We start from the raw sequence: 14,754 nt of genomic DNA, 5'->3' as shown, positions 1-14,754 counted from the left end.
CCTATTCTTTCCCTGGGCCTCCACGGGGATTATTATTATTATTATTATTATTTCTTTACTTTCTCAGACGTTAAGTCTGGTTAAAAATGGAAAGTGACGAGGACCTTGATCAAGCGTCACTTCCTTTTAACTGTATGGTATGTGTTATATTGCATTTAGGAACTTTCGGGTAATTGAACATGTATCAATAATTACAGATTTCTGTAGTTGTATATATAAGTTTGGATGTAGCTGTATTGCATTGATGTACTGGTAGATATTGTGTGGTATGACTCCTGTAGTTTATAGTATAATTGGTATAATGTCAACTTTATCCTGATGCCACATGTCCTTGACTTTCTCAGCCAGTTGGATGTATTTTTCAATTTTTTCTCCTGTTTTCTTTGGTATATTTGTTGTATTTGGTATGGATATTTCGATTAGTTGTGTTAATTTCTTCTTTTTATTGGTGAGTATGATGTCAGGTTTGTTATGTGGTGTTGATTTATCTGTTATAATGGTTCTGTTCCAGTATAATTTGAATTCATCATTCTCCAGTACACTTTGTGGTGCATACTTGTATGTGGGAACGTGTTGTTTTATAAGTTTATGTTGTGAGGCAAGCTGTTGATGTATTATTTTTGCTACATTGTCATGTCTTCTGGGGTATTCTGTATTTGCTAGTATTGTACATCCGCTTGTGATGTGATCTGCTGTTTCTATTTGTTGTTTGCAAAGTCTGCATTTATCTGTTGTGGTATTGGAATCTTTAATAATATGCTTGCTGTAAAATCTGGTGTTTATTGTTTGATCCTGTATTGCAACACGAATCCTTCCGTCTCATTGTATATATTGCCTTTTCTTAGCCATGTGTTGGATGCGTCTTGATCAATGTGTGGCTGTGTTAGATGATACGGGTGCTTGCCACGTAGTGTTTTCCTTTACCAATTTACTTTCTTAGTATCTGTTGATGTTATGTGATCTAAAGGGTTGTAGAAGTGGTTATGAAATTGCAGTGGTGTAGCTGATGTATTTATATGAGTGATTGCTTTGTGTATTTCGCTAGTTTCTGCTCGTTCTAGAAAGAATTTTCTTAAATTGTCTACCCGTCCATAATGTAGGTTTTTTATGTCGATAAATCCCCTTCCTCCTTCCTTTCTGCTTAATGTGAATCTTTCTGTTGCTGAATGTATGTGATGTGTTCTATATTTGTGGCATTGTGATCGTGTAAGTGTATTGAGTGCTTCTAGGTCTGTGTTACTCCATTTCACTACCGTATTTACTCGAATTTAAGCCGCACTCGAATCTAAGCCGCACCTGAAAAATGAGACTCGAAATTCAAGGGGAGAGAAACGTTTTAGGCCGCACTTCCAAATCGAAACAAAGTTGGTCCATTGTAATATGAGACACAATTTAGGTTGAATGAACGACGATACAGCTGTAGTAGTTTGGTTCGAGTCGTAAGCTTAGCAGTTAAGCTTTACCAGGTAGCCGTTGTTATGCGTCAGGCGCTCTGTCCGTATTTATACAGGTACCCTTCCTTTTTCACATGCTTCGTCTGGTTGGAATTGATTGCTTATTTTTCTTTGATCTGACAAGTGCAGTTCTCTTTGTTGTAGGTGTTTCCGTCACTCAAAGCTGAAAATGCATTACTGTACTGTGTCATGCATTGTTTGTCGCATTCTGAAAATGAGGGTTTACGGCCTGTCGTCGCTTGCGGCATGGCTTGCTTTTGTGCACGCTACCGCCGCTTACAATTAAAAAAAAAAAAAAAAAAAAAACAAAGTGAGAAATCGTCTCATTAGCGAAACAATGGCAAGAGACTGCTATTCGTTGCTACTTAAACTGCTGCTTTCTTAGATAATGATCAACAAGAACCAAATAATAGACTGCGTATGATAGAAGATGTTCTGAACGAGAATTTAGCGAAAATTTTTTCCGTTTGAAAATCTTTGCAGACGCCTCTTTAGTACATTACATTATGCACAGAAATTAGAGTCATCTTAGATTTAAAAATCTAGTCAATTGCCGTGCTTCATTTCTGACTGTATCACTATTAGGCATAAGAATAATACGAATATAAACATAACATGGTATGTATATTCTTCCGCGTCTGCTGTTGTCTCACTCTAGTTTCGTAGTTTATTAGACGGCCAGGATTTAAATGAGATAGCAGCAAACACGAAAGAATACATGGCAAAATGTTTATATTCGTATTATTCTTATGGTGAAGAGAATACTGCATGTGATTCACAATTCATAAAAGTTTCTATTAGCAACCATTTCTTCTCACAGTTAGGAAAAAATTCAGAAAGCAGAGTTGGCCATATTGACAAATATCCCAAACAGTCTTGCCAGTCGGATTTTCGTAGTACATTGAAATGCTGCTACAATACGGAATTTGTATTTACTTCGTTGGATAATGTATGAAAATGCAGTGGTCGAAACTTGGGGCGGAGAAAAAAAACTCGTCTTACACCTTTTTTTTTTATTTACTGACGCCTGTGAAGCATGTCAGCGTAGCGCTACATATATTTGATGACAGAAGTTAGTTGTGGCGGCACCTACCAACATTTTTCAGAACTTCCGCTTACTTTGCACTCGATTCTAAGCCGCAGGCGGTTTTTTGGATTACAAAAACCGGAAAAAAAGTGCGGCTTAGGTTCGAGTAAATACGGTACTCCAAATGAGTAGGTCAATATTGGTATAGCATAAGTATTTATAGCTTTTGTCTTGTTTCTTGCTGTCAATTCTGTTTTCAGTATTTTTGTTAGCCTTTGTCTATATTTTTCTTTTAGTTCTTCTTTAATATTTGTATTATCTATTCCTATTTTTTGTCTGTATCCTAGATATTTATAGGCATCTGTTTTTTCCATCGCTTCTATGCAGTTGCTGTGGTTATCCAATATGTAATCTTCTTGTTTAGTGTGTTTTCCCTTGACAATGCTATTTTTCTTACATTTGTCTGTTCCAAAAGCCATATTTATATCATTGCTGAATATTTCTGTTATCTTTAGTAATTGGTTGAGTTGTTGATTTGTTGCTGCCAGTAGTTTTAGATCATCCATGTATAGCAAATGTGTGATTTTGTGTGGGTATGTTCCAGTAATATTGTATCCATAATTTGTATTATTTAGCATGTTGGATAGTGGGTTCAGAGCAAGGCAGAAACGACTTAATGAGTCTCCTTGGTATATTCCACGCTTAATCTGTATTGGCTGTGATGTGATATTATTTGAATTTGTTTGGATATTAAGTGTGGTTTTCCAATATTTGTAGTAACCATGAGTGGGGTACACTATCAAAAGCTTTTTGGTAATCAATGTATGCGTAGTGTAGCGACCTTTGTTTAGTTTTAGCTTGATATGTCACCTCTGTATCTATTATCAGTTGCTCTTTACATCCTCGTGCTCCTTTGCAGCAGCCTTTTTGTTCTTCATTTATAATTTTGTTCTGTGTTGTATGTGTCATTAATTTCTGTGTAATGACTGAAGTTAATATTTTGTAGATTGTTGGTAGGCACGTTATGGGGCGATATTTAGCTGGGTTTGTTGTGTCTGCTTGATTTTTAGGTTTCAGATAGGTTATTCCATGTGTAAGTGTATCAGGGAATGTGTATAGGTCTGCAATGTAACTGTTAAATAATTTAGTTAGATGTGAATGTGTTGAGGTGAACTTCTTTAGCCAGTAATTTGCTATTTTATCTTTTCCAGGTGCTTTCCAATTGTGTGTAGAATTAATTGCTCGGGTGACTTCATGTTGCAAAATTATCACTTCACTTCAGGCATTTGTGGTATCATCTTGTATGTGTCTGTTTCTGCTTGTATCCACCATGCATGCCTGTTATGTTGTACCGGGTTTGACCATATGTTGCTCCAGAAGTGTTCTATGTCTGTTATGTTTGGTGGATTGTCTATTTTAATGTGTGTGTTATCTATTGTTTGGTCAAATCTCTTTTGGTTTGTGTTGAATGTTTGGTTTTGTTTCCTTCTATTTTCACTTTTTTTGTATCTTCTAAGTCGTTTGGCCAATGCTTGTAATTTCTGCTTCTTTTCATTTAATTGCTCTATTGCTTCTTGTTGTGAGATTTTACCTAACCTTTTTCGTTTTTTGTCTGATATTTCATTTCTTATAAATTGTGTTAGCTGTCCGATGTCTTTTCTCAGTTTTTCTATTCTGATCTGTAGCCTGTGTTGCCATGCTGGTTTTGTGGGTTTCTTCTGTGTTTGGTTTGTTCTGACCTCTGCCTAGTGTGCATATTTAGTGTAGTGAGTGCTCCTATATAAACCAGTAGTTGTAACTCTTCCATAGTTATATTTTCATTTATTTTGTTGTGTATGATTGTGTTGATAGTTTTTATTGTTGTTTCGAGTTGTAGGTTATTTGGCGGTCTATGCAAGAATGGTCTGATGTCTGTATTTGTGTCTTTGTATTCTATATATGTCAGCTGAAATTTCTCTTCTATATCTAACACGTGTGTCTCTTCGTGTTCTATTTGTGCTTGTTCTGGTGGCTGTCTTAAGATTTCGTTTTCCTCTGATTGTTTAATTGATGCGTGTTGGTCTTTGTTTGTTTGCTCTGGGATGTTTGAGTCCATTACTGTATTTTCTTCTTCTTCTGATTGCACATTATTTTGTTCCAGTATTTGTTGTACTTGTTGTTTGATGTTTTCTAATTCTGACTGTGGTATCCTGTTATTTTTTATTATTACACAGATCTGATCAGCTAGTCGTTCAATTAAAAATTTTAATTCTGGGTATCTGGTAATAAATGTTGTGTATACTTGTGATCTGTATCCAGTTGTGTTGGTTCCTAGGTTTGTTGCTTGGTAATAACAGAACATGAGGTGTCTATTAACTTCATCTGACCATCTCATCCTCTGTCTTTGTTTTCCTTCTAGGGTGGTTGCAGGAAGCATATCCTGCAAAACACCTCTATTTGGATTTAAATCATTTTCCAGTTGGCTAGCAGTGTCATTACCATTGTGGGCGGGCATAGGGTTCAAGCGTCGTCCCCGACCATGACGGCGCTTGTCCGAGGCTTCTTTAGTTCTGTCCTGAACCAAGTAATCCCACTAAAAGGGGGGTTAGCCCTATTAGTGGTTTGTTCTTTTCGTCGCCTTTTACGACTGGCAGAACATACCAGAGGCCTATTCTTTTCCCGGGCCTCCACGGGATTTATTATTATTATTATTATTATTATTATTATTATTATTATTATTAGTTGATGAAACTCTAAATACGGTATGAACATATAAAAATAAGCAGAAATATACATAAACAAATTTCACCACTGTAAGGTCAACATAGCAATGTGTGACTATAATGTCCACACTAGTTACCCCACATCAATAGTGTTTTTATTACAGTCACTATACCAACATGTGGCAAGAAGTCGTACAAATAAATGAATTTCAGAGAAGCACTTGGGATAAGTTACACATAGGTGTCACGCAACCAGTCAAAATATACGAGAAATGATACACACTTCCTTTCGTTTGCAGGTTTTTACTGAAACTGGTGGTTTTCCAGAGTAGCAGTGTAGCTCACACCAGAAGTTGTATTACAATAATGTGACAGGTCATAAGATACCCCATTATACCATGTCGAACCACCTCTTGCCCAGCATAGTGCAACATGTTGACATGGTGTGCACTCAGAAAATCGTAAGTCCATTGTAGAAATACAGCCATCCATAATTGTGAAAGTGATGCCTGTGTAGGATTTGTGCATGAACTGACCTCTCAATTAAGTCCCAAAAATGTTCGACAGGATGTCAGATAATCTGGGAGGCAAAATCATTCAATTGCCCAGAATGTGCTTCAAACCAGTCATGAACAACATGACATGGTGCATCGTCATCTACAAAAATTCAACCACTGTTTGTGAAAACATGAAGTCCACGGTCTCCAAGTAGCTGAACATAACCATATCTAGTCAATTAACCATTTACAGTCAATGATTCGTTTAGTCTATTCCACATAAACGCAGATTACACCACATTACGGGGCCACAACCAGCTTGCACAGTGCCTTTCTGACAACTTGGGTCCATGAGTTAGTGGGGTGTGCACCACAGACTAACCCCCGCATCAGCTCTTCCAGCTGAAATTGGGACTCACGTAAGCAGGCCATTGTTTTCCAGTCATCTAGGGTCCAACCGATATGGTCATGCACCCAGCAGAGGCACAGCAGGCAGTTAGCAAAGCCACTCTTGACTGCCGTCTGCTGCCATAGCTCATTAGTGTCAAATTTCACTATGCTGCACTATGGATACATCTATCGTACACCCCACAATGGTTGCTGTGCTTAGTTTATGCAGGGCTGCTTGTCTGCTAGCATTGCCAACTCTACGTAGACACTGTTTCTCTCAGCTGTTAAGGGAAGAACTTTGGCCACCGAGTTGTCCGTTTATGTACTTTCACTCGTGACGGGTGGTTTCAGAGATTATGAGTACGTAACAGTTCACAGGCCTGCTTATAGAGGCCACTTGAGTCTGTCCCCTGGCACACACTGGTGAGTCGTCAAAGAAACAGTTAACAGTATTATTTAAATGATTGCAAACGTGTGCTCAGCCTCTTCTGTAGCCTGCATTATTGCTGCAAAGCCAATATGTTCAGTGCTACACACAACCTGTACTTCACTGTTACGTATTGCTCCACAAAGTACTGTGTTCCATAAATTGTGTTTATTCTTGCTATTGCAAACTTGGCTTGGAGTCAGTGCTAAGTCACCCAGCAACAGTCTCAATGAAAGAAATAGTCCAACATATCACTGCACAGCAGCAAGCTTTCACCATACATTAATATCAGTTGTTGTGCTAACCTGCGCCTTCGCAAGAACCGGCCAGCTTATTTGTTGTAATGTGATGTGGAAGCTTCTCTCAACCTATTACTGCAACAGAACACGTCACAGCAACGTGTGTAGAGTGTTACCATTGTCAGAAATGCCCAAACTAGTCTTACAAAGCCTAGACTGCAGAATTCCACAGGTTGACCCATCATCGTAAATTTGTCACTAGCACCTATCACAAATCCTATGCTGATCGGATGGTGCATGATGCTATTATTTGTCTGGTACCAGGTAGGGAAGTCCACGAAAAAGCACTTCAACGCAACAATCGATGCATACAGATGTGCTCGATATAGTACAGTCCTTCGAAGTGTCACAGGCTGCAAGTGATCAGATTGCTGCAGGGGGGGGAAGGTATCTGACGTTTCTCAGTCAATCCCTGTCAGGCACACTGCAAGTGTTCAGGATGATGGGGAACCCATTGCAGCAGCACAATCTACGACTCAGCATCACATGGGGCAGTGTAGGTTATGGCCACAGCAATAACTGGCTGTGTCACAACAGTGTCCACATGTCCCCACTTGTATCTTGCCTGTACTGCTTCATCCAACAGTAGCATCTGCGAGCCCTAAGCCTTGGGCTGTTTACAAGTGCTGAAAGAAAGGCCACATTGCATCAGTGTGTAACTCCTCTTCAAACATGGCAGACACAGAAGCACCAATGGACACACTGTATCTCTACAATGACTGTCTCCCCAAACAAATTGTTTACTGGGGACACAGGAGCTGCAGCGACTTTAGTAAACCCACAAACACATGATCTTGGGCTCAACCCCCCCCCCCCCCCCCCCCCCACACACACACACACACACACACACACACACACACACACACACACACACGGAAGTTTGTTAGCTACAACAAACAACAACATTCTGATCCTAGGTCAGTTCTCCGCTCCTTTCTCCTCGACGTCTGTTATTCACCCTCTCGCCTTCCTTGTTGTGGATCATTCCCATTCAACTGAGGCGTTTAATGCTTTTGGTTTCTCCACTGCCGACAGGGTAAATTTAGTGTCAGATCAAGTTCCGTATTAGCAACTAGAGTCCCTCTACTCAGAGATTTTGTCTCAGTTTCTCTCTGGGCTTCATTGCGCTACTAGTTTTGAGGCCCACATTACCATGAGAGTGTCCACCCACCCTCATGTTGTGCAACCGTTCAAGGACAAATTAGACTGTTTGACAGCACTTGATGTCATTCACCCAAAGCTTTGCCTCCAGGATGACATTAGTGTCACGATTGATGCACAGTCTGTGACAGATACAAAGGTTGCCCAGAAAGTAATCCACCGCATTTTTTTCTTTCAACAAATTTTTTATTTAACATAATGAGAATTACACACACAAAAGAATGGTGTTTTATCTATACAACCTATTTTTCCACATAATCTACATCCCGTTCTATGGTCTTCCTCCAGTGCGAAACAATGGGGTGTATGCCCTGTCGGCACCAATCATTGTCCTGGTGGTAGAGCCAGTGTGTCACTGTTTGAATCACCTCCTCCTCATCCCCAAAATGTCTTCCACGAATGGCATCCTTTAATGTCCCAACCAAGTGGAAGTCTGAGTTGGCTAGGTCAGGAGTGTCAGCCTGGGATAGTCTCCCCACCCACTGACATCGTGGAGCGCCACCGAACTGCCTTCTGATGACCTCACCCTCCTTACCTAGCAACTAACTGTATTTCCATCAACAGCAGATGCTCCATAGACTTTGCACAAGCATTTGTGAATATTACCTACAGTTTCTTTTTCTGCAAAGAAATCCAATGATGGGACGTTGCTTGTAACATACATCGCCTACAGGCGCCATTTTGAAACTGCCTTGCAACTATGCTATCTGTCTGAATTGACGGAAACACTGTGCGAGAGAGAGAGAGAGAGAGAGAGAGAGAGAGAGAGAGAGAGAGAGAGAGAGACTGCAAATAACACATACATAACGTTTCTCATTCACAGGACTGTTTTTGGCTGAGAAAAAGAAATGTTGTACATTACTTTCTGGGCAACCTCATACACACCCATTGCCCCGTCCTGACAAGTTGCTAGCAAAATTATCAGGCAGTCACTACTTTTCCAAGATCAGTTTGTCGGAAGTACACCTCCAGCCCCCATTGGATGAGACCACTAGGCACTTTCCGATTGTCAATCCAACCTTTGGGCTATACCAATATCGGCGCTTGCCTTTTTGTGTCACTAGCGCATCCACAATTTTCCAGCATGTTTTTAACCCACTGATAGTGATATATAGTTTTCTCAAAACAAAAGTGATATAAATGGTAGGTTAGGTTATATTCTGATAGATTTACACATCCTACCAAGGGTGTTAGGTGAATGTGTGTTGTAAAATATGTGGAGTTCCAGTTAGTTTACATGAAGACAGTGAGGTATCAAATGGAATAGTCAGGAAACTTATCAACTGTACTAGTTCTAAATATACTCAATTTTGGAAGTCTGATAAGTGTAAAGATAATTATTTTGAAGTAAATGTAAGGTGGTTTTATGGATTGAAAGTTATTGGCAAAGGACACACTGCAGCAGAAACAATGTGTGCCGTGATGAATATGCCACGCCCACCTTGTAAAATCAACAACTATGCAGGATTTATTGGAGCTGCTGTGCAATCTGCTGAGTGTGAGTCAATGAAAAGTGCTGCAAACAAAGCTGCTGAGATAAATGATGGTGTGACTGACATACCAGTAGCTTTTGATGGCACTTTGTCAGAAGTGTGGCTACAGTTTTAAGAATTCTGTTGCTACGGTGACCAGTGCAGATACTGGAAGGTAATAGATTTCCAGATTTTAACGAAACATTGTTATAAGTGTAAATCAGGGAATGGAGAGCATATCTGTGACAGAAATTATGAAGGAACAACTGGTGGTATGAAGGCCTCTGCAGCTATTGAAAATTTTTGTCGATCTGTGAACGAAAGGGAATGTGTTACACTAAGTTCTTAGGAGATGGGAGACTCTAAAGCATGTACCAGAGTAGTAGCCACTCAGCCTTATGATGAGAAGATTATCACAAAACTGGAATGTGTTGGTCATGTCCAGAAGACGATGGGCATCAGGTTGAGTACATTGAAACAAAGTTTGAGAGACAAGAAACTTTCTGATGGTAAAATCATAAGAGGCAGGCTGACAGACAAAACGATTGATGAACTACAGCAGTATTATGGGATGATGATGATTCCCATACTTCTTTACAGAATGTAAGGGAGCGACGCGGGAGACCCGCGCTGCCTTACTAGGTAGGGTCCTAGTGGAGGTGGTTTGCCATTGCCTTCCTCCGACCGTAATGGGGATGAATGATGATGAAGACGACACAACAACACCCAGTCATCTCGAGGCAAGAAAAATCCCTGACCCCGCTGGGAATCAAACCCGGGACCCTGTGCTCGGGAAGCGAGAACGCTACCGCAAGACCACGAGCGGCGGACTTGGCCATTAGAAATAATACTGAGGATTTGTTGAAAATGAAGCAGGCAGTAAAGGCTACCTTCTTCCACAGTCTGTTAACTAATGAAAAACCAGTACACCACCTTTGTCCTCCTGGACGTGATTCATGGCGCAATTACAATGCCCAGTACTCAAACAGTTCATACAGATATAAACATTCCACCCTAGCAGCAGTCATGGATATTGTAAAACCTACTTACCTAGACCTGGCAAATTCTGAATTACTGAAGAAGTGTCTGCATGGTCAGACTCAAAATCCCAATGAATCGTTCAATAATCTTATATGGACACTCTTACCAAAAAATGTTTTTGTTGGAATGAAGATACTGAAGTGAGGGGTGGGGGGGGGGGGGTGGTCAGTGATGCTGTTATTGCTTTTGATGATGCCAACATTGGTAGGGTGAAAGTACTACAGCATATGGGAATTAATCTTGGAGCAAACTGCATCAGAGAACTTGAAAACTTGAACGGATGGACAAGGTTTGCATTGATAAAGCAGAGAGCATGCAGCACAGTTGGCCACCTAGGAGTCCAGAAAGAAGAAGAAATAACTTGGAAAAAGATCAAGAGGGTGATATACAGTATGGTGCAGGGCACTTCTAAGTGACTAAAAATAAAAGATTAAGCATATATTAAGTGAGTTAGTCTTGAGACTTTAGAAGCAGTTTCTGAAAATTTACATTTTCTGTTGCATACAGGGAAGCCAAGTCACTTAATTTAGCATTGTCGGGATAGGGCATTCCAACTCCCCTTAAGTGATCACAAGGTTTCATACAAAGCTGTACAGGTCCCTGTAAGTGACAGTGCTCTGTACACAATACTGTGTTATGCTCAGTTTGGTTGGCAAGTGCTGGACAACAGCTACATCCACCTTAAATAAAGTTGTGACAATGGTAAAGTTGGCTTTTGTTAACATCCGGAAGTGCAAATATAAATACATTCAGTTTTTGAAATGTCTAATAACGGAAATGTAAAAAGAAGCCAAACTTTTTGCAAATCCTGTTGTTACTCACTGGAACAGCTTGATTGAATCTTTAATGTATTCTGAAAATTACTTCTGGGATACAGTCAGTTCCAACCCTCCCCCCCCCCCCCCCCCCCCCCCAAATCCAGTTGCTGGATACGACACACAGTAGCAATAGTGGTGTGAATTTTATTAAAAATTGACAGACAGTACATCATTACTCCCCTATTGCTAGGAACATCAAATTATAAGACAGAAACACAAGTACAATAGTTCAAAATACAAGGTTTTGAAACTAACCTGAACAACATCTGAGCTTGCAGAGATTGTCTGCTGCTGCTGAGGAACAGTTGATGCAGGTTGTTGCTGCGGTGGAGGTGGTGGCTGTGACTGAGGTTGTGCAGCAGGAGGTGGTGGAGGATAAGGACCAGAAGTAGCTATGAAGCCCCCATCACGACCTGTTGCTACCAGAGTCAAAGACTTCTGCTGCTGCTGTTGCTGCTGGGCTTGTTGTGGCTGTTGGCAACTACCTGCTAATGGCTGGCTGCCACCCGTATAAAACGCATTATGCACAGAGATGGTATTATTCGGCCCCTGATGGAATAGTGTCCCTGAGACACCTGATGCACAAACCATACCTGTAACATATAATAAGTAATTAGTTGGGAAAGTGAGGAATTTATTACAGATGAAATAAACTATTTGTGAAAAGTCAGAAAAAATTCATTTAGCTAATCTAACTCAGTGTTCATCCAACATCAAAACACAACACTTACTTTTTTTCAACATATTCTATATTGTATGCTTGTCAGATCACAATATCTAGATGAGAGCTTCAACATATGTCTATTCTTTCTCCGAGTGCTCATACATGCATGTGCTGCTCTATCAAAAACATCAAACAAACTCACAGCACACAACATATGAATGTATTGAATTCCACTACAATTCTTTCCAAACACTGCAAGCTTTATTTTGCAATGTAATCAATACAATGAATATTGAGTGAACAATCAGAAGAGGACATTTAAAACATCCTTCAAAACCATTTACCTCTTAATCCATTTAGCAAGATTTAAGTTTGTGGTATGTCCATAAACGTGGCAATACAAACAGCACCACATTACTTTTTTCTCAAATGATACCTGACCTTCCAAATAAATATTCATACTCAAATTAATGCAATTATTTAAATTTGTGTATTTTTGCAGTTTTCTGTTTCTCTGCAATGACATAATTGGTATTCTGCTAAAAACTGCTAGTATGATGATTTGTACAGACATTGTTGTTAAATGTAAAAAGCAATGAAGATGAAGTTTCTTATCTACCCCCCCCCCCCCCCTTTCTCATTCCATTTCCCCTAATGGCTGACGTCCATTAGATCAACACTAATGCTTCCACAAACAGAATTCCAGTATTTCCAAAATGCTAACAATACCTTTAACACCATTTCTCAGTGTATATCTAATTTATTAAAATGCAGCCAAGAAAAGCAGGCACATTCAATTACTTCTCCCCCTTCCTTTTAAACCAAATGCACATGAAAACCAACACATTTTCCCAGAATCAGGACTACAAAACTGCAGAATCAAGAACTGTCCCCAAAGTTCAGTGGTTGCCGAGACAGTAGACCAAATATCCTTCTTTACTAGGGGTGACACTAATGCACTGCCTGCAGCCGAATAGTGCTGTCACCACATTGTGTGTTCACATGAAACAAAATCTTGCCTATTTTATGTTTCAACCAATCTATGCATTAACCAATTACCAATATTTCAAGTATCTCAGACAAATTCATATTCTTACCCGTTTACCGAAAATTGTCATTGTCTCCACATTATTCTCAACAATAATACTAACACCTGGATTTCTAGAGAGTTAAAGAGAGTATAGTGTTATTTGTGTTCAATTCGGTCTCTCCGGGTTGAGCAAATTAAACAACACAAACATGTTTATTTAAAAAAAGTCAATAGAAACAAGAGTTATAATGAGGTAATGATTAAATGGGCCCAAAAATTCAGGCATTTTGCCAGAGATTTCACACAAGGTACATGTGCCTATGCATCTTGTTAGTGGTTCTATTGTGAAGGAAAGCATTAAACCAAATCATTGGTTCAAAGGTCCTACAAAGCTAATTGCTACAAATTGTCTAATTCGTAAAGGAATTTTATACAGATCAAATATCACACATCCTTGGCAACTACTGCAGAGAAACCTCCACTGTACATCAGACACAGCGGCAATTACAGAATACTAACAAGAGGCAACAGGTACCAGTTTTCTTGTTCATGCCATCCCTCAGATCCCACTGATAATGGGGGAAAAAAAGAAGAATACTTAATAGAGCTTAAATTAATGAAAGGAACAGTACCATTTATAGTACAACAGTTATAAGGAGTAATAATTCAATGTACTTAACGTGGCACTTCGATGAGCGTATGTGTTGCTGTGACAGTGAAATTTCGTGTAGGTACTATGACATTCCAGGAGTGCTTTTCATCATTTGAAATCTGATTGTCTGTTTTATGACCTTCAAAATTAAACTGTGTGTTTTTTGTTTGTGAAAACATTTCAGGCGTGGTGAGCTTTCCATGAAATGGATACAATGTGGAACAGGATTTGCATATCAGCATGATTGCCAATGAACTGGAGCATTGGTCCTGTACAGCATCGTGTCACCTAGAGACCCAGACACAATGATGCACCATGACTTAGGTGAAAGAACTTATTGCTAAGCCAACCCTGACAAGCACTGTAATAGTAAGAAGATAAGGGTGTATAAACTACAATGCATGCACTTGTTACATGGCTGGTGTAGCTGGAATTAACTGCAATGAATATTATGAAACTTTTGGTTCTATTGTGCAAGTAATATGAAGGGTTTAAACTGAATGCTACGGCTTTTAGCAACACAGGATGAATTTCACCTCCAGTTAGACTTTGTGCAATAACACTAGGTCTAAATAATACATTTAAACTCTCAATTGTTCCAGAATGGGGAGAAGTTGGGAGAAAGTGAGAGCATATTACTTAAAACAGGACATGGTCTAATAAAAGCACCGATTGTTTAAGGACAGTGTCAACTACTGCTTCACTGTGATATTTTTATCATTAAAATAGCATTTCACGTAAGTCAAAGTGCATAAACCAACTCATAATTTTCAAAGTTGCTCAAACTGAAGCAAAACACTGCCGTTACATAAAATATTTTCCAGATCTTTCGAAATTATGCACGTTAAACCCTAAGTTAACCTTACAATACCATCATAAGCCACATATATAAATGTTTCTGTTTTTGTCATCATATTTGTGCCCCTAAACCACTTATCCGATTGTGATTAAACTTTGGCAAGTAGTTACGTGCATGCCCACAAAGGTTTCTGAATTAGTCACTTTATAACGGGTGGTATGTGAGCCATTTCAACAAATGTCACTTTTTTTTTCTTTTCTTAATCATCACAAAGCATTACTTTCACTGACAAATCGATTATGCCACCCAAATCAGAAGTGA

At 39.4% G+C, this 14,754-nt stretch overlaps 1 protein-coding gene across 1 annotated transcript in view; it reads right to left on the bottom strand.

The window, feature by feature from the left end:
- Positions 1-14,754, bottom strand: part of LOC126483780 (ankyrin repeat domain-containing protein 17) — a 263,557-nt gene that overhangs the window by 169,254 nt on the left and 79,549 nt on the right. Inside the window, exon 17 of the mRNA XM_050106941.1 lies at positions 11,544-11,881. Within this exon, the coding sequence (XP_049962898.1) occupies positions 11,544-11,881 (338 nt within the window). The remainder of the gene's footprint in view (positions 1-11,543; positions 11,882-14,754) is intronic.

This window comes from Schistocerca serialis, chromosome 1 (genome assembly GCF_023864345.2).
Source record: "Schistocerca serialis cubense isolate TAMUIC-IGC-003099 chromosome 1, iqSchSeri2.2, whole genome shotgun sequence".
NCBI lineage: Eukaryota > Metazoa > Arthropoda > Insecta > Orthoptera > Acrididae > Schistocerca > Schistocerca serialis.
This window is presented reverse-complemented; position numbering and strand designations above follow the sequence as displayed.